The sequence below is a fragment of the Nerophis ophidion genome, linkage group LG23 (assembly GCF_033978795.1).
Source record: "Nerophis ophidion isolate RoL-2023_Sa linkage group LG23, RoL_Noph_v1.0, whole genome shotgun sequence".
Classification (NCBI taxonomy): Eukaryota; Metazoa; Chordata; class Actinopteri; order Syngnathiformes; family Syngnathidae; genus Nerophis; species Nerophis ophidion.
The window spans coordinates 6,673,558-6,695,341 of NC_084633.1; the positions used below are offsets into that span (position 1 = coordinate 6,673,558).

The 21,784-nt window shown below is 41.1% G+C and overlaps 1 protein-coding gene across 2 annotated transcripts in view; it reads left to right on the plus strand.

Annotated features, from left to right (window-relative positions):
- Positions 1 to 21,784, plus strand: part of cacna1ia (calcium voltage-gated channel subunit alpha1 Ia) — a 520,467-nt gene that overhangs the window by 115,942 nt on the left and 382,741 nt on the right. For both annotated transcript variants that reach the window (XM_061885398.1, XM_061885399.1), the window contains exon 2: positions 19,064 to 19,303. In XM_061885398.1, the coding sequence (XP_061741382.1) occupies positions 19,081 to 19,303 (223 nt within the window). In that variant the 5' untranslated portion in view covers positions 19,064 to 19,080. The remainder of the gene's footprint in view (positions 1 to 19,063; positions 19,304 to 21,784) is intronic.

Below are 21,784 nucleotides of genomic sequence, written 5' to 3' on the forward strand. Positions count from 1 at the left end.
TAATGTCTTTATCAAATCTTTATATATCTACAAAGAGTGGTCCCAAAGAGGTAGTCATTTTTCTCAGGTCTCAAGACGGTAACAAATACAAAAGTGTGTGTGTCTGTGTCTGTGTGTTTTCTTGGTTGATTGCATTGTATTGTGTCACACTGAAGGCAAAAAGAGCTCCAGAAAGGTTGCAGCCAGGTGTTTAAATTGGTGCAGCAGTCAGAACCATGGCAGCTCTGCTGGGCTCAGCATTGTACCAAATCACACAGTGCGCAGAGGGAGACGTTCACTGACACACACACATGCCCACACACTTTTTGGCGTACTGTATTATATTGTACAATGAAAAAATAAAATACAAAAAAACTCAAACCTTCCCACCAGTTCCTGAAACTTTGTGACACTTTTTTGAGTAAAGTAGAAATGTTAAGTTCTTGCTTGCTCTATTTTTAATGCTAAATGCCATCTTCAATATAAGGTCATTTTCGGTGCATCTGGAAAGTATTTCCTGCGCTTCACTTTTTCCACATTTTGTTATGTTACAGCCATTTTCCAAAATGGAATATGGCTCCCAATTTTTTCTACTCAAACTTTACAGACAATACCCCGTAATTGCTTGGATTTTACTGACGTCACGTCTGGCTCACATCCCCACCATTAAATATGTGTGTGGTGGTCAAGCTACAAAAAATGGCATTATTGGGTTTATTTTAACTAAAAAATTGTAGGGTACATTAAACATATGATTTGTATTGCAATGCAGTCCTTAAATAAAATAGTAAACATACAGGACAAGTTGTCTTTTAGTTGTAAGTAAAAAAAACAAAGGCTCTTAATTAGTCTGCAGACATATGCAGTAACATATTGTGTCATTTCTCATTCTATTATTTTGTCAAAATTATTAAGGACAAGTGGTAGAAAATTAATTATTAATCTACTTGTTAATATACTGTATCTGCTTACTTTCTCTGTTAACATGTTCTATCTACACTTCTGTTAAAATGTAATAATCACTTATTCTTCTGTTGTTTGATACTTTACATTCGTTTTGGATGTTACCACAAATTTGGGCTTTAATCTGATACCAAGTTGTTAGAGGATCATACATTAGTCATATTCAAAGTCCTCTTGTGTCCAGGGTTTATTTCCTGAGTTTATAAATATGATATGAATTTAACCTTCCTCTTGTGTTACCTTTCTGTCACTATCTCTTATGTTAACGGGTCGGTTTTGACCCATGTCTTAAATCAGCTGTAAAATACACTAAAAACAATTATCTATCATCCAATTTGTTTCTCGTCTCTTGGTTGCCTTGTTAGGCTTCGTTATCCTTGAAAATATTGGTTTTAATATTTTTGGTTTGGGCCATTGGGCCTTTTTTTTGTCAGTATACCCCTCGATTTCAATTTTTAAAAATGGTAAAACGGACCTCAAGAGAATCATATAAATTAAAAAAAGGTTTTTGTGTTACCTAACTATTACTAAGGGGTATTAGAACACATCTCTTAAATAAATGTGTTTTATTTATTTTTTCATTTTAAGAATTTTAACTATAGTAACATCTATGGTGTTACGGGTCAATTTTGACCCATATATATTTACTTCAAGAAAAAGGCTAAAAAGTATTCTTTTCAGCAACAGAAATCCAACATCAAACAAACAACAACCAATCAAGCAAATGAAACCAAGAGAAATAGATTACTAGTTCCAAAACTAATAAAAAAACAAAATCAGAGTGGCAAAAAGTGATACTTTTAGTGTCCGTCTTTTGTTTGTTTTTGTACAGGATAACAAGGTAAAATGAGAATCCACTAAAGCTCACATGATTGGGGGAGGAACTGGCTGTCAGTGTGTTCAGTTTTGGCTCTTATCATTGCTTTATCATCTTATTTTTATAACTGGGTCGAAACCGACCCTAACAACACCAAGGGCATAATTTCGACCAGAGCATTTTATAATTTAGAGAAAAAAATTAAAATGTTTTATTTTGTTGACAAAGAGGTTCCTGACAAAGTCAAAAAGCTTTGATGCAAAAAAATAAATGTATGTGGTGTTTTTTTATGCATTTAAAAACTAAAACGGGTCGGTGACGAAGGTTAAAAAAAAAAACGAAAAAAGATGTTGTGTTTCAAAAAATATTGACGTAATCATAGTATTATCGACTAGATACGTGCCTGTACTTGATATCATTACAGTGGATGTCAGGTGTAGATCCACCTATAGCGTTTGTTTACATTTTGATCCCGGTGAGCTAAAGTGTGTGTGTAGTGAAGCATGTTTAATCTCACTAACTAAATAAATACTAGGCGCCATTTAGCCTTTCTCTAAATAAAAAAAAATGGCCTACGCTTGGGTTGGTTTCAGCTGTACGAATCTTTCAAATCATGAAAATAGGTTAGAGGTTTCTTTGGAATTTCTTCAGAGTTAATGAAAAACGGAAAAAGAGTGCAAGATTTTACGAAACACGGAGGAAAAAAAGCAGATCACACTCCAATCCAATGGTGCAGAGTAAAAGAATGCACCAGTTTGCAGTAAACACTTCAGTAGGGGAGGCAGCACAGTGGCACATGTGCCTCACAATACGAAGGTCCTGAGTTCTATCCCCGGCTTGGGAACTTTCTGTGTGGAGTTTGCATGTTCTCCCCGTGACTGCGTGGGTTCCCTCCGGGTACTCCGGCTTCCTCCCACCTCCAAAGACATGCACCTGGGGATAGGTTGATTGGCAACACTTAATTGGCCCTAGTGTGTGAATGTGAGTGTGAATGTTGTCTGTCTATCTGTGTTGGCCCTGCGATGAGGTGGCGACTTGTCCAGGGTGTACACCGCCTTCCGCCCGAATGCAGCTGAGATAGGCTCCAGCACCCCCCGCGACCCCAAAAGGGACAAGCGGTAAAAAATAGATGGATGGACGGGCTTCGGTAAAGGTTTGTTTGATATACTTTTAACTGTTATTATTTCCCATTTAAGTATTATCTTGATACTAATCTTTTTGACTTAGCCACACACAAAGAAGCTGTAGAAGTTTTTCCAATTATTTTTTTGTTTTTTTACGTTTTTTGTAGAATGGAGTCTAGAGTAGTGGTCCCTAACCACCGGGCCGCGGCCTGGTACTGGTCCGCGGACCGATTGGTACCAGGCCGTACAAGAAATATATATATATGGGCTTCACGGTGGCAGAGGGGTTAGTGCGTCTGCCATACAATACGAAGGTCCTGCAGTCCTGGGTTCAAATCCAGGCTCGGGATCTTTCTGTGTGGAGTTTGCATGTTCTCCCCGTGAATGCGTGGGTTCCCTCCGGGTACTCCGGCTTCCTCCCACTTCCAAAGACATGCACCTGGGGATAGGTTGATTGGCAACACTAAATTGGCCCTAGTGTGTGAATGTGAGTGTGAATGTTGTCTGTCTATCTGTGTTGGCCCTGCGATGAGGTGGCGACTTGTCCAGGGTGTACCCCGCCTTCCGCCCGATTGTAGCTGGGATAGGCGCCAGCGCCCCCCGCGACCCCTAAAAGGGAATAAGCGGTAGGAAATGGATGGATGGATGGATGGATATATATATATATATATATATATATTTTTTTTTTTTTAATTTATTTTTTTTTTAGATTATTAAATCAACGTAAAAAACATAATATATACATTGTATATCAATATAGATCAATACAGTCTGCAGGGATACAGTCCGTAAGCCCACCTGATTGTTTTTCTTTAAGAAACCCGGTCCGTGGGACATATTTTCAAGCGTTGACCGGTCCGTGACTACAAAAAGGTTGGGGACCACTGGTCTAGAGCACAATAGTTCGATATGTCTGAAAACGCGACGTATAAACCTTGATATAACTTGACACATTTTTTGATAAAGAAGAGGGATATATTTAATTGCATAGTTCGATTTTTTTGCTCGGATCTGCTTTTCAGAGGCCTTTTTAAGCCTCGTTTGTACCCTTGCTGTACTACAGCTATCTTAGCTTGGTTGACCACCACTGGTTTTCACTTCTAGGAAGAAGTCACGTGACGGAATACAAGCAAAGGTGTGAAAAGTTTAATTAAAATGTATTTTAGCTAATTCATTAAAAACATAAACAAAACACATGTACTTAATTATTAACAGCATTTTCTCAATACTTTGTTGATGCACCTTTGTCAATACGATACCACGAGCTTGCCACACCTATATTTGGGCGGTTTCACACATTCCTCTTTGCTGCAGCTCTCAAGCTTCATCAGACTGGATGGTAAGTGTTGATTTTCAAACATAATGACTCTGTACATTGCTGCCTTCATCTTTCCCTCTATCCTGACTAGTCTCTATGCCTGATTGATTGATTGATTGATACTTTTATTAGTAGATTGCACAGTACAGTACATATTCCGTACAATTGACCACTAAATGGTAACACCCGAATAAGTTTTTCAACTTGTTTAAGTCGGGGTCCACGTTAATCAATTCATGGTAACATGATGTCTGGCATTCACGCCAACAAGCTCAATCTTTGTCTCATCAGACCAGAAAATTTAGTTTTCTTGTGGTCTGAGAGTCTTTCAATTTAGTATTATTAAGTAATGGCTTCTGTCTGGCCGCTCTTCCACACAGGCCTAATTGGTGGATGGCTGCACAGATGGTTGTCCTTCTGGAAGGTTCTCTTCTCTCCACAGTGGAAAGCTGTAGCTCTGACAGAGTGACCATCGGGTTCTTGGTCACCTTCCTTAATACTAAAGAGGAATAGGTGAAACTGCTCAAAGATAGGTGTACCATGCTTGGGGCATTCTATTCAAACATACTTGACGCCGTACATACATACTGCCAAAGTCATGGTCAAAAGTTTGCATACACTCGTGAAGGACATATTGTCATGGCTGGCTTGAGTTTCCAATACTTTCTACAACTCTTATTTTCTTTTGTGATAGAGTGATTGGATACTTGTTTGTCACAAAAAAAGCATTCATGAAGTTTGGTTCCTTTATGTATTTATTATGGGTCTAAAGAAAATGTGACCAAATTTGCTGGGTCAAAAGTATACATACAGCAATGTTAATATTTGGTTACATGTCCCTTGGCAAGTTTCAAGGCGCTTTTATAGTAGCCATCCACAAGCCTCTGGTTGAATTTTTTGACCACTCCTCTTGACAAAATTTGTGCAGGTTTTGTTGTGATCCGATGGTCGGATCTTCACATATCGTTGCTTTGTTCCTTTTTTTCACATCCTGTTGTTTGGTCTTCCTTATTTCCTGTTTGCTTTGTCACCATGGATGCATATGGTTTCAACCTGTTACTCTGGGTTCCCGCACACCTGCCCCTTTTCGTTCTTCTGTCTCGGATCCTAATTTGCTCATACGCAACAGTTGATGACTTGCTCTCCATGTTATTACTCGCTAGCTCTCGCGCTGTGTTTTTGTTGATTCCTAGCTCTCATGCTAATTGTGTTGTTTTCCCTTTTCGTGCCTTCGTGCCAAGTGTTTGTGTTTCCGTTTGTTTTCCTAGCTTCCAGGCTAGCGCTTTGTGTTTGCCTTTTCTGTCTAGCACCAGTATTTTTGTTCCTAGCCTTTTTATTAGTTTAATAAATCCTTTTTTGCTTACCTTATGCTGTGTTCTTGTCCGACGCATCCACGGAAGATCAAATCCAGCATCGCAATGCCTCGTAAGTCTCACAGGTTTTCTGACATGGACTTGTTTCTTCAGCATTGTCCACTCGATTAAGTCAGGACATTGGGAAGGCCATTCTAAAACCTTAATTATAACCTGTGTTTGGAGTCATTGTCCTGTTGGAACACCCAACTGCACCCACGATCCAACCTCCGGGCTAATGATTTTAGGTTGTGCTGAAAAATTTGGAGGTACTCCTCCTTTTTTAATGTCCCATTTACTCTCTGTAAAGTACCAGTTCCATTGGCAACAAAACAGGCCCAGAGCATAATACTACCACCACTATGCTTGACGGTAGGTTGGGTGTTCCTGGGATTAAAGGCCCCATCTTTTCTCCCCCAAACATATTGCTGGGTATTGTGGCCAAACAGTTAAATTTTTGTGACCAACAAGTATGAGCTCCAATCACTCTACCACAAAAAAATAAGAGATGTAGAAATGATTGGAAACTCAAGACAGCCATGACATTATGTTCTTTACATGTGTATGTAAACTTTTGACCACGACTGATATCGGTACTCTTACAATATATCCTAATAATGAAATATATCAGAATGTATTTTTTTTGGGTAAAATTGTATGTATATATACACTTATACACATGAATAAAGTGCCAATTTCTCTTATTTTTTTGCATTTTATTTGTAAAGCATATATTGCATATAAAAATACAATAAAAAACATTAACCAGTATTGTTAGTACAGTAGGAAGGGGATTCATATCGCCCCATGTGTCACTGTTTACTTGACACATGAAACGTGACAAATTTTGGGGGGGTGCAACAATGAACTTTAGCCGCCAGATGGCAGCAGAGTGTTGGAAATCTTCAAACGTGTTTTGTTGCAATTCCATAAGAGTGGCGCTTTTCATAATTTTTAGCAAAATGAATTGCAAAATGATTAAACCCCCTCTTCCTCTCACATGAGATCCACCCAGAAATAGAATCCAATGAATCCCTTCCCTACTCTACCTGCCTTTCTTTTCAACAGTGATCAGTATAGAGCAGGGGTGTCCAAACTTTTTCCACTGAGGGCCGCACATGGAAAATTTTCATTTAAGTGGGGGCCATTTTGATAATTTTCCTTTTCAAACCATAACACAATATATGGATTTTGTTTAGGTTTTTTACTTTTAGGGCTCCCGGGGACCATAAAGGGTCTCAGTCATTACTGCTAATAAAACTTCAGGTTGATATGAAGTAAAAAAAACAAAAAAACAAACAAAAAAAGTATGTATGCATATTTTGTCAAACACAACTTGTTTTTTTATAGTAAAACTGAAATATGCAGTTTTTAGTAATTAGAGCCATAAAAGATTAATAATGCAGGGCACCATTGATTTTAGTTCATTATTAATTTTGAGAAATCACAGTGCAAAGATAAATGAAAACCCATTAAATATAATTGGGATGCAAAAGGTGCAGCACTCGTTTTTATTTTTTATTTTTTTTTACTTTCAACACTTGTTACGAGATCAAGTTCAGATATGTCTGTTGATTTGAACATTTTTTTTTGTTTTAAAGAAAACTTTTGATGTTTTTATATGGGCAACCACACAATATATGCAATATTTTTTCCACATAAAACATTTTAAAGTGACATTTTTGAAGTAATTGGAGCCTTGAAAATAAGTAATTATAGCATTGATTTGTTTTGTCTTTTTTTTTTGGAGCAATGGCAAAAATAGAAAAATGAAAACAAAAGAAAAAAAAACCATCCTGCAAGGCAGCTTTGGGTCAACATTGCAACTTTTTCTCGTTAGATTTCACATCATTCCACTTTTTTTTTTAATGTTTTAAAAAATGTTTGCAGTATTATTTCCAGAATGGGTGGCGGGCCGGTAAGCAATTAGCTGCGGGCCGCAAACGGCCCCCGGGCCACACTTTGGACACCCCTGCTATAGAGCCAATGGTAGTTTTGAAGTGACGTTAGTACTTTGTCGCAGTTTAACACTGTCTTTGTAATGTTCTTCATGTCATGTGATACACATTTTCGGCATGTTTTGCAGACTAGCCTAAGGTTGTTTGGTCAGTAACGTTTTAAATTCAAACAACTATGCTTCTATTTTCAACACCAATTCCTCTTCAGATCTTATTGGTTTAGCTTCCTTTGTTGTCATTTAGTGCAATGTTGACATCGATGTTCGCTGTAAAGTTATTTTAAATGACGTAAAACTGTACCGTACTTTTTCGGCTATAAGGCGGACTTAACATCCTTTCATTCTCTCAAAAATTGACAGTGCGCCTATAACCCGGTGTGCTTCGTACTGTATTAATTGTGGTTGAAGCAATTATACGTGGTACATGGTGTAATGATAAGTGTGACCAGTTGATGGCCGTCACACACAGTGGACTGCAAGTCGACGCCTGTTCAATGAATGACGCTAGTTAGCCCCCGTAAGCAAGCAATATGATGGTTCATTGAGAATATACAAACGTAGAACACGACACACGGTGCGCAAAAATCCCTCTATGTTTTAGTACAACTTTGGTAAGCTACGAAGTCGCACCGCTTGATTGAACGCGGAGCATTATGGCTACCATAGTCAGACGTACTGTGCTTCAACATACGGGTATTAATAATAATAATAATAATTATGGATTAGATTTATATCGCGCTTTTCTATTGTTGGATACTCAAAGCGCTCACAGAGAAGTGGGAACCCATCATTCATTCACACCTGGTGGTGGTAAGCTACATCTGTAGCCACAGCTGGCCTGGGATAGACTGACGGAAGCGTGGCTGCCAGTTTGCGCCTACGGCCCCTCCGACCACCACCAATCATTCATTCATCATTCATTCACCAGTGTGAGCGGCACTGGGGGCAAAGGTGAAGTGTCCTGCCCAAGGACACAACGGCAGCGATTTGGATGTCAATAGGTGGGAAGCAAACCTGCAACCCTCAGGTTTCTGGCACGGCCGCTCTACCCACTATGCCATGCCGCCCCATTATTATTATTATGGGGTGTGTATAAGGACCCAAGATGGCAACTATTAAGGGACATATTATCTGGTGTTTTGTTCCGCAATATTATGCAAAAGCAACTTTTCTTACCTATTGTTACCTGCGGGGGTGTATTTGGAAATTGCGTGAGTCCTGAAAATTTGCGCGCGTCCCCCATTGTAGTCCACACCGTAGTCCATACGATCCTTCTTTTTCTCCATCTTCCACTATTGCCATTTGTAATATAAAGTAGAACACAGTTATAACATATCTGTCAGTAGACTTGCCAGTACAACAAAGATGACGGGGAGAAGACCCTGTCGAAGTGGAGGCTCGTAAATAAGACCGCCCACAAAACGGCGCAATCAAAAGAGACGGTCAGAAAGTGGCTTGAAAATGATCTGTAAAACATAATATATGCAACATTTTGAACAAAGGACCACCACTACATGTTATGTCGACCACAAGGAAGTGTTTTAAATGTAGAAAAAAATATCATAATTTGTCTCCTTTAGTGCGGTGCGTCTTTTGTATAAAAAATAAACCTGAGTCGACACACTCATCAACGGTACGCCTTATAATATGGTCTGCCCTATGGTCCAAAAATATGGTACTATCGTTGCTGCAGCTTTCATGTAAATTTATGATATAAACAATAGATGATTATATCATACGGTAGACATTTTTTTGTCGAATCACGATATATATTGTAATCTTGCACAGCATTATCATACAAACAAATACGATAAAGACCTTTTAAAAATGTGGAATACTTCTACATAAAATTATTCTTCCCAGATTATTGTCACAGTAAACTGCGAAAGACTCGAAGCCCATTTTTTTCTTGTTTTTAATCATCAGCCGTCCACTTAAAGCTCGCTCAATAACTCACTGTGGATTTGAGTCTTCACTTACGTTTATCCACAACATGACACAACTCCCAGTCTGTCCCCTTCTTCATGAGTTACACAAATCCGCATTTTTGCTCCGAGCGGGCCTGGAAACCAGCATTAATGACAAATGTGCTGCTCAAACCCCCTTATGGATACACAGTATGTTTTACTGCTGCTTTCCATCCAGGACCAGATTGTCATTTTGTGTGTGTGTGTGCGCGTGCGTGCGTGTGTGTATTCTTGTATTTCTATCCTTCTTCAGACATCAACAAGGAAAAGTACTTTCCATATGAGGAGCGGTGAACAAGTTAGGACATAAATCATGGTCCCAATAAGGAAAACCATTGCATCTAATAGAGAATGTCTCATTTGCACTCCTGGTGGTGAAATCTATCATAATTAGGCTGGTCCCAAAAAGGAGGGATTTTTTCAAATTGACTGTCTGTTTTAAAAGTGCTCCTCTTCTGGTCAACATATGAAATAACAAGTGTGTAAAATATTTAAGTGCTCCCCCTCTAGCCAATATATGTAATAAGTGTGTGTAAGAAATTGACATGCGCCCCCTTTGGCCAAAATGTGTAAAAAAATAAAATAAAACATGTATATAGAGACATACTGCAATATGTTGAAGCACATAATGAAGATTAAAAACCAATTGAAATTAACTAAAAGCAGTCTTTTTCTCACAATGTGTCGACTTTTTTTTTTATAAAATTGAGAACAATTTCTAATATTCTTTCTGTTTCTGTAATATTGCAATATTTTATCACATAACTACTACATTTTTAATGGAAAATGATTACTTTTTAATGCGAAAAGGCCACATTTGTCATGTCAAAGTACCCCGCCTTCCGCCCGAATGTAGCTGAGTTAGGCTCCTGTGACCCCCCGCAATCCCGAAAGGGACAAGCTGTAGAAAACGGATGGATGGATGAAATTCTGACGCATCACAATATTGCCAATTTGTTTGTTGTTCTTGTAAAATAGTGAACATTTTTAAATAAAATGATGACCTTTGTCATCATTTTGCCTGGTGAAATTGTGATTGTTATAATATTGCCAAAATGTTAAAGTTTTCCTATAAAAATTGTGACTTTTGTCGAGTAAAATTACAACTCTTTTCATAAAATTGCCAAAACGTTAAGCTTTTCCTGTAAAACTGTGACTGTTATTGAGTAAAATTCCAACTTTGATCATAATATTGCACAAATGTCTTGTAATATTTTATTATTACTGCCAAAATTCAAAGTTTTTCTTGTGAAATTGTGACCTTTTTTTTGTGATATTCTAAATCATTTTTCAATACCAGTCATTTTATATTTACATAGTATGTATATATTATTAATGTTGTAAATACAAATCTTTATATATCTAGAAAAGGTGGTCCTAAAAAGGAAGGAAATGTTTGCTGGTCTCAATAACAGTAGAATACAAGAGTTTGCGTGTGCGTGTGCGTGTGCGTGTGCGTGTGTGTGTATTTTTGGGGTGGTGTTTTAATGTGGTTCATCACATTTTCTCACACTGCGGAAAATACGTTGACAGTGTCTCTACTATGATAGTTTAAAGGTGTTAATTCATGAGTGTTTGTGTGTGTCTCCATCACATTCACACATGCACATTTAATACCACTATACTTGAAAACATATGCAGTCGTGGTCAAAAGTTTACATACATGATGTCTTGGATTTCCAATAACTTCTACAGCTCTTATTTTTTTTGTGATCAAGTGATTGGAGCACATACTTGTTGGTCACAAAAAACATCCATCCATCCATCTTCTTCCGCTTATCAGAGGCCGGGTCGCGGGGGAAACAGCCTAAGCAGGGAAACCCAGACTTCCCTCTCCCCAGCCACTTCGTCTAGCTCTTCCCGGGGGATCCCGAGGTGTTCCCAGGCCAGCCGGGAGACAAAAAATATTTAATGAAGTTTTGTTCTTTTATGAATTTATTATGGGTCTACTGAAAATGTGACCAAATCTGCTGGGTCAAAAGTATACATACAGCAATGTTAATATTTGGTTAGAACTTCCCGCCAGAAGGTCTTATCTTTGTCTATGTGATGTCAGATGAAACAAAAATTGAGCTGTTTAGAGAGGAAAAGGTGAGGCCTTAAATCCCAGGACCACCATATCTACGGTCAAGCATGGTGGTGGTAGTATTATGCTCTGGGCCTGTTTTGCTGCCAATGGAAATGGTGCTTTACAGAGAGTAAATGGCACAATGAAAAAGGAGGATTATCTGCAAATTCTTCAGGACAACCTAAAATCATCAACCCGGAGGTTGGGTCTTGGGCATTGTTGGGTTATTAGGTGACAAGGACTCTAAACACATGTTAAAATTGGTAAAGGAATGGCTAAATCAGGCAAGAATTAAGGTTTTAGAATGGCCTTCCCACAGTCCTGACTTAAACGTGTGGACAATGCTGAAGAAACAAGTCCATGTCAGAAACAAATTTTGCTGAACTGCACTAATTTTATCAAGAGGAGTGGTCAAAAACTCAAGCAGAATCTTGTGGATGGCTACCAAATATTAAAATGTCTGTATGTATACTTTTGACCCAGCAGTTTTGGTCACATTTTCAGTAGACCCATAATAAATTCATAAAAGAACCAAACTTCATGAATGTTTTTGTGACGAAGGATGTGCTCCAATCACTCTATCACAAAAAAATAAGAGTTGTAGAAATGATTGGAAACTCAAGAGAGACATGACTTTATGCTCTTTATAAGTGTATGTAAACTTTTGACCATTACTCTAGGTATAAACAAGGGTTGTCTATAAAATCCTCCAATAGTAAACTTGTCAGGTACAAACAATGTTTACTACCTTGTTGATATACATTTATCAGGAGGCCAGATGAAGATCTTCACTACATAGTAAAAGCATTTACATATTACTTTGACCCACATTTGCCTGGTCTGCTACATTTTTGCCAGTTCCATTTTAAAGTCTCAGGCTTTCTCATGGGAACTACAAAGCAGAATGGAGCCACTATATGTTTTATTATTGTGCTTTTTTTTTATTGTAACTAAAGATCCAGATGTACACTTTGTTGAAAAATGAATATTTTAAAACAATCTGCCGATCTCAGAAGGACTGCAAATGCAAAAGAGTGCAAGTCATTAAAATATAATCTATAAACCATTTGCACTTACTAGATTACATAACACATGCAAGGGCGTGATCCAGCGCCATTGGAAGCAGTTTTTTGGAATCCTGAACTTTATATGCATGTTAAAATACACGTTTTTGGTTGAAATATACATACTGAATATTTGGGTGGCGTGGCGCTGATGGAAGAGCTCATGTGCTAGCAAACTTTAGGGTTTTTTAAGGTTAGATTCCAGCTCCTGCCACGGCCGTTGTGTCCTTGGGCAAGACCCTTCATCGTCGCCCATGATGAGTCGTGGTTAATGCCTTGCATGGCAGTGTGTGAATGTTATGTATAATGTAAAGCACTTTGGGTATCATTCAAGGTATAATGAAGTGCTACATAAATACAGACTATTTCCCATACATACAACACTTTTGTGTACAAAAAAAATAAATAAAACTGGTGTACGAGTTACAAAATAACTGGGATATTCTGCACAGTTGCCCTCATTTTAAATTTGTTATAAGTATTATTTTTAAATTAATTTATAAATTGATCCATCTGTTTTATAAACATATTTCTGTAAAAATATTGATTATATTAACACAAACATATCCGTGTAAAAAAAAAAAAAAAAAAAAAATATATATATATATATATATATATATATATATATATATATATATATATATATATATATATATATATATATATTTCCCTTTTGCACCAATACTAGTCTTGCACCAATACCAATATTTTGGTACCGGTATCAAAATTATTTCATCGCTTTTCTGAATAAAGGGGACCACAAAAAAATAGCATTTTTTGTTTGATTTTAACAAAAAACCTTAGGGTACATGAAACACATGTTTATTACCGCAAGTTTGTCCTTAAATAAATAGTGAACTTACACAACAACTTGTCTTTTGGTGGTAAGTAAACAAACAAAGATTCCCAATTTAGTCTGCTGACATATGCAGTAACATATTGTGTCATTTTCCATTTTATTGTTTTGTCAAAATTATTAAGGACAAGTGGTAGAGAATTAATTATTCATCTATTTGTTTATTCACTGTTAATATCTGCTTACTTTCTCTTTTAACATGTTCAATCTACACTTCTGTTAAAATGTAATAATCACTTGTTCTTTTGTTTGAATACTTTACATTAGTTTTGGATGATACCACAAATTTAGGTATCAATCTGATACCAAGTCATTACAGGATCATACATTGGTCATATTCAAAGTCCTCATGTGTCCAGGGACATATTTCCTGAATTTATAAACATAATATACATTCTAAAAAATCGAAAGAACATATTGTGATGCCAAAAATTATCAATGTAATCATAGTAGTATCGACAAGATACGCTCTTGTACTTGGTATCATTACAGTGGATGTTCAATGTAGATCCATCAATGGTGTTTGTTTACATTTTGACGCTGGTGAGCTACGGTGTGTAGGGAAGGATGTTTAGTGATTCCTCGTCCTGCAGGGATGATACTTGTAAGAAACGTACTTTATTTTGTCGCCATGGAGGCGAGGATTAGTGATTTAGAAGTAGCTAAAACACTCCAGCCATGTCTTAAAGCAACTCTTCTGGTGGGCGTTTCAGTGTTATAACTTTATCTTTTGTTTTTAAGCCAAAATGTGTCCGTTCCCCTTTTCTGTCCAGACACTGTGTCTGCTTGTTAGTACTCTGTGACTCTGCACTGTTGAACATGCTCGTTTGCTCGTAAACCAGCAATGACCCGACGTGACGACTGCAAGGGGGTGGGGAAACGGTACTTTTCAGGGCCGGTATAGTACCGAATATGATTCATTAGTATCGCGGTACTATACTAATACCGGTATATCGTACAACCCTACTTTATACTAATAATATACTGCCACAAATAGTATAATAACACGGGGCGGTATAGCTCGATTGGTAGAGCGGCCATGCCAGCAACTTGAGGGTTTCAGGTTCGATCCCCGCTTCCGCCATCCTAGTTACTGCCGTTGTGTCCTTGGGCAAGACACTTTACCCACCTGCTCCCAGCGCCACCCACACTGGTATAAATGTAACTTAGATATTGGGTTTCACTATGTATATCGCTTTGAGTCACTAGAGAAAAGCGCTATATAAATATAATTCACTTCACTTCACAACACTATTTTAAGATATACAGGTCAAAATCCCCAGATGTTTTTTTGGGGGGGCATTATATGATGATGTACGGAAACAAGATTATTTTTAATGCATTAATTTGCTCTTAAAAACATTTGAACTCACCCCTTTTTGAACTAATACAAATGTCACAAAAAGCAAAAAAATCATGATTTGTGATATTCTGCACATTCTTTTTATCAATCAATCAATGTTTATTTATATAGCCCTAAATCACAAATGTCTCAAAGGACTGTACAAACCATTACGACTACGACATCTTCGGAAGAACCCACATAAGGGCAAGGAAAACTCACACCCAGTGGGCAGGGAGAATTCACACCCAGTGGGACGCCAGTGACAATGCTGACTATGATAAAACCTTGGAGAGGACCTCAGAAGTGGGCAACCCCCCCCCCCCCAGGGGACCGAAAGTAATGGATGTCGAGCGGGTCTAACATGATACTGTGAAAGTTCAATCCATAGTGGCTCCAACACAGCCGTGAGAGTTCAGTTCAAAGCGGATCCAAGACAGCAGCGAGAGTCCCGTCCAAAGGAAACCATCCCAAGCGGAGGCGGATCAGTTGCGTAGAGATCTCCACAACCGATACACAGGCGAGCGGTCCATCCTGGGTCTCGACTCTGGACAGCCAGTACTTCATCCATGGTCATCGGACCGGACCCCCTCCAGAAGGGAGGGGGGGACATAGGAGAAAAAGAAAAGAGGCGGCAGATCAACTGGTCTAAAAAGGAGGTCTATTTAAAGGCTAGAGTATACAAATGAGATTTAAGGTGAGACTTAAATGCTTCTACTGAGGTAGCATCTCGAACTGTTACCGGGAGGGCATTCCAGAGTACACTTTAGTGTTAATTTCCACCAATAAACATAGATCAAAGCTTTTTTCTGGTGTTTCTGTGCCATGTTGAAAGGAAAAAAAAAGAAAAAAAATTTAGGAGATAACAATATTGAGGCTGTGAGAGTTGTGTTTATGGCCGTCGAATCATTTTATGTTTTTTAATCTTTTGAATGAGCATCTTGTCAGAGGATTACATACAAGCTATTCTGGCACCGCTGTCCTATTTTCTTCCATTCTAAGAAACAGCCTTTAATATAATTATCCTATAAAAACAAAGCCTCTCCCTCCACGGGCCCCTAATCCCGCCGTAGAAGGATTTATCCCAAACACACACCTACTTGTTTGCACACATGCATACCCACGGTGTGGTAATTACGGACGATGATCATTCACACGTGATCAGGCTCCCTAAAATGAACACAGGAAAGAAGTTCCTCTGCTGACGCTTCCAACGCTCGAATGCAAAACTAGCATCGTGTGTGTGTGTGTGTGTGTATTTGTGCGTGTGTGTGTGTGTGAGTGTACATGTGTATTTATGTGTCCAGCTTGGCTTGCCTCCATGCTGGCTGCCTCATTTGGCTGCAAGTTAAAAGCAAGAGGACTCCCAAGCTCAATATGTTATTTTGCATTCACTCAAGCTCCTCAGCTGCTGTGGACTGACTTGCATGTTGCCTAGCAGGTTTGAAGTTTAGACGGCGAGCTGAGCAAAAAAAAATCCAAAAGCTGTTGGGTTTTTTTTGTCAGTCTTTCTTTCATTTTTTGCACTATTTCAAGTCATTAATCCCATTATGTGCTTTTCTTAATTTGCAACTACGGCTGATACACTATCGTGCCAAAAGTATTTGGACACCCATCCAAATGATGAGAATCGGGTGTCCAAATCACTTGGCCCGGTGCACTTAGACATGGAGACTGTTTCTACAAACATTTGTGAAAGAATAAGTAAATAAATAAATAAATATGGATTGAACTTTCACAGTATCATGTTAGACCCGCTCGACATCCATTGCTTTCGGTTCCCCTAGAAAGGGGTTGGGGTGTGGCCCACATATGCGGTCCTCTCCAAGGTTTCTCATAGTCATCATTGTCACCGACGTCCCACTGGGTGTGAGTTTTCCTTGCCCTTATGTGGGCTCTACCCTTTGAGACACTATCCATCCATTCTTTTTCTACCGCTTATTCCCTTTTGGGGTCGCGGGGGGCGCTGGCGCCTATCTCAGCTACAATCGGGCGGAAGGCGGGGTACCCCCTGGACAAGTCGCCATGTCATCACAGGGCCAACACAGATAGACGGACAACATTCACACACTAGGGCCAATTTAGTTTTGGCAATCAACCTATCCCTAGGTGCATGTCTTTGGAAGTGGGAGGAAGCCGGAGTACCCGGAGGGAACCCACGCATTCACGGGGAGAACATGCAAACTCCACACAAAAAGATCCCGAGCCTGGGATTGAACCCAGGACTGCAGGACCTTCGTATTGTGAGGCAGACGCACTAACCCTTCTTCCACCGTGAAGCCCCTTCGAGATACTAGTGGGCTATATAAATAATCATTGATTGATTGATTGATAAATGGGTTGTACTTGTATAGCGCTTTTCTACCTTCAAGGTGCTCAAAGTGCTTTGACACTACTTCCACATCTACCCATTCACACACACTGATGGAAGGAGCTGCCATGCAAGGCGCTAACCAGCACCCATCAGGAGCAAGGGTGAAGTGTCTTGCTCAGGACACAACGGACGTGGCGAGGTTGGTACTAGGTGGGGATTGAACCAGGGACCCTCGGGTTGCGCACGACCACTCCTCCACTGCGCCGGGCCGCTCTCAGTGATTTCCAGCGTGTGATTGTCATAGTATGCCACCTGTGCAACAAATCCATTCCTTGCTTCTAAATATTGCAAAGTCAACTTTATTATAAGTAAAGTGAAGGAATTTGGGAACAACAGCAACTCAGCCCCGAAGTGGTAGGCCACGTGAATTGACAGAGAGGGGTCAGCTGATGCTGAAGCGCATAGTGCAAAGACTTTCTGCACAGTCAGTTGCTTGAGAGCTCCTAACTTCATGTGACGTTCCAATTAGCCCACGTACAGTACGCAGAGTGCTTCATGGAACGGGTTTCCATGGCTGAGCAGGTACATTTAAGCCTAACATCACCAAGTCCAATGCAAATTGTCGGATGCAGTGGTGTAAAGCAAGTCGCCACTGGACTCTAGAGCAGTGGAGACGCCTTGTGCATTGTGCCGAGTGTGAAATTTGGTGGAGAAGGAATTATGGTGTGGGGTTGTTTTTCAGTAAGTCGGACACGTTTACAGTGAGGGTTGGACTCCGCCAAGGCTGTCCTTTGTCACCGATTCTGTTCATAACTTTTATGGACAGAATTTCTAGGCGCAGTCAAGGCGTTGAAGGGTTGATGATGTGGTCCTGATGGCTTCATCTGCCCGGGATCTTCAGCTCTCACTGGATCGGTTCGCAGCCGAGTGTGAAGCGACCGGAATGAGAATCAGCACCTCCAAGTCCGAGTCCATGGTTCTCGCCCGGAAAACGGTGGAGTGCCATCTCCGGGTTGGGGAGGAGACCCTGACGTAAGTGGTGGATTTCAAGTACCTAAGAGTCTTGTCCACGAGTGGGGGAAGAGTGGATCGTGAGATCAACAGGCGGATCGGTGCGGCGTCTTCAGTAATGCGGACGTTGTATCGATCCGTTGTGGTGAAGAAGGAGCTGAGCCGGAAGGCAAAGCTCTCAAGTTACCGGTCGATCAACATTCCCATCCTCACCTATGGTCATGAGCTTTGGGTCATGACCGAAAGGATAAGATCACGGGTACAAGCGGCCGAAATGAGTTTCCTCCGCCGAGTGGCGGGGCTCTCCCTTAGAGATAGGGTGAGAAGCTCTGCCATCCGGGAGGAACTCAAAGTAAAGCCGCTGCTCCTCCACATCGAGAGGAGCAAGATGAGGTGGTTCGGGCATCTGGTCAGGATGCCACCCGAACGCCTCCCTAGGGAGGTGTTTAGGCCACGTCCAACCGGTAGGAGGCCACGGGGAAGACCCAGGACACGTTGGGAAGACTATGTCTCCCGGCTGGACTGGGAACACCTCGGGATCCCCGGGAAGAGCTAGATGAAGTGGCTGGGGAGAGGGAAGTCTGGGCTTCCCTGCTTAGGCTGCTGCCCCTGCGACCCGACCTCAGATAAGCGGAAGAAAATGAATGGATGGATGGTTGTTTTTCAGGAGTTGGGCTTGGCCCCTTAGTTCCAGGGAAAGGAACTTTGAATGCTACAGGATACAAAAATATTATTGACAATTGCATGGGATGGCACTTCAAGTTCATACTGTATGTGAGTAAAGGCAGGTGGCCAAATACTTTTGGCAATGTAGTGTACGACGGTAGCCCTAATGAAACCACCATCAACACAACAGCTTACTAAAGAACACTTCTCAAGCCACGTAGGACTCTCCACTGTGTACTCACACGTAGGTCATCTTCTCTTTCAGAGCTCGGTTGGGTCGCCATGACGAGCGAGGAGTGCCCTGTGCCGCCGGGGCAGCGCGAGGACTACGGCTCGGCGCAGGCGGATGACATCATCGAGGAAGTGGGTCCGTGCGACGACGCCAGCATCGGCAGTGACCTGAGTACGCTGGTGGTGCCCTTCCCCGAGCTGGCGCCCGTGGTCTTCTTCTGCCTGAAGCAGACCACCTGTCCCCGCAGCTGGTGCATCCGTATGGTTTCCAGTCCATATCCTTTTCATTTAATGGCGGACCTGCTGTTGTTTTTTTTTGTAGGGAATGATCTCGACATGCGTTTAAATGGTATCGTTTTGCATGGGAAATCAGACTGGGTTCAGCTTCAGTTGTCGCAAATGGATTGCATCGCCTGGTTGTGAGGCTCATTCAAGGGATTAACATGGCCCTACTCCTGGGTGGATCTTGCATAAGAGGAAGAGGGGCGGTTAATCATTTTCCAATGGAGTCTGCTGAAAATGAAGGAAAGTGCCACTATACATTGCAACTGACGCTGTGGTTAATGTTGCAATTGCCACAAAACACCTTTTAAGATACACCATATTGCCAATTTTATAAATATATATATATATATATATATAATTTAGGCAATATCGCCCACCCCTAATCATCACACATACACTATATTGCCAAAAGTGTTTGGCCACCCATCCAAATGATGAGAATCAGGTGACCTAAGCACTTGGCCTGGCCACAGGTGTATACAATCAAGCACTTAGACATGGAGACTGTTTCTACAAACATTTGTGAAAGAACGGGCCGCTCTCAGTGATTTCCAGCGGTGAACTGTCATAGGATGCCACCTGTGCAGCAAGTCCAGTCGTGAAATTTCCTCGCTCCTGAATATTCCAAAGTCAACTTCATTATACGAAAATGGGAAACTCAGCCACGACGTGGTAGGCCACATAAAATGACAGCGAGGGGTCAGCAGATGCTGAAGCGCATAGTGCAAAGAAGTCTGCGACTTTCTGAAAATGCAGTTTGTTACAGAGCTCCAAACTTTGTGTGACCTTCCAATTAGCCCACATACAGTACGCAGAGCTTCATGGAATGGGTTTCCACAGCCGGGCAGCTGCATCTAAGCCTTACATTACCAACATGACTGTGCTCCAGTGCACAAACCAAGGTCCATAAAGACATGGATGACAGTCTGTCGTGGATGAACCTGACTGGCCTGCACAGAGTATTGACCTGAACCCGATAGAACACCTTTGGGATGAATTACAATGGAGATTGAGAGCCAGACCTTCTCGACCAACATCAGTGTGTGACCTCACCAATGCGCTTTTAGAAGAATGGTCGAAAATTCCTATAAACACACTCCTCAACCTTGTGGACAGCCTTCCCAGAACAGTTGATGCTGTAATAATTGCAAAAGATAGACCAAAATCATATTGAACCGTATGGGTTAGGGAAGAGTGGATCGTGAGATCGACAGCCGGATCGGTGCGGCGTCTTCAGTAATGCGGACGTTGTACCGATCTGTTGTGGTGAAGAAGGAGCTGAGCCGGAAGGCAAAGCTCTCAAATTACCGGTCGATCTACGTTCCCATCCTCACCTATGGTCATGAGCTTTGGGTCATGACCGAAAGGACAAAATCACAGGTACAAGCGGCCGAAATGAGTTTCCTCCGCCGTGTGGCGGGTCTCTCCCTTAGAGATACGTTGAGAAGCTCTGCCATCCGGGAGGAACTCAAAGTAAAGCCGCTGCTCCTCCACATCAAGAGGAGTCAGATGAGGTGGTTCAGGCATCTGATCAGGATGCCACCCGAACGCCTTCCTAGGGAGGTGTTTAGGGCACGTCCAACCGGTAGGAGGCCACGGGGAAGACCCAGGACACGTTGGGATGACTGTCTCCCTGCTGGCCTGGGAACACCTCGGGATCCCCCCGGGGAGGGCTAGACGAAGTGGCTGGGGAGAGGGAAGTCCGGGCTTCCTTGCTTAGGCTGCTGCCCCCGCGACCCGACCTCGGATAAGCGGAAGAAGATGGATGGGTTAGGAATGGGATGGCACTTCAAGTTTGTTTGTGAGTCAAGGCAGATGGCCAAATACTTTTGGCAATGTAGTGTATTTAACACAGCTAATTTGGATAATGCAACTTCCCTATTTGTCAGGTTTCACGTGTCAGGTAAACAATGGGGCCATATGAATACTCTTCCTATTGTAGTGTGTTTGATCGTGTGGTTCAGCGGACTGTGGGAGTAATGTTCTCCCCATGTTTTCTTGTTAGAAAAATCTCTTTTACCTTAGACCAGGGTTGTAAAATAGGCACGGCTCTACGGCCTGAATCAGACCCGCCGACAGGTTTCCTCCGGCCCGCGAGATGGGTTTGCTAAGTATAAAAATAAGCTGAGATTTTTTAATGCTGTTTCTGAATGTGTCCACTGTATGTCGCCAGAGCAATTCTTTGTGTCCCCTAGCCCTGCACCGTTGTTGTTTGTGTCATTGCGGATTTTTGCACCGAATTGTGTGTGTTAGCTGACCGCGCCGACAGCAGCGGGGCGGCTGAAGCTGATCCTTTCCCATTAGGGACGCGAAAAGACCACGCTGTGCTACATCATGAATGTGCGTGTGTGTATGTGTGTGTGTATATGTATGTGTGTGTGTTTGTTTGTCCATCAGTGGGGTGCAGGAAGACACACACAGCTCGGTTTAGTTTATTTCCCCTCAGTGGTATTATTGTGGTTTGTTGTTT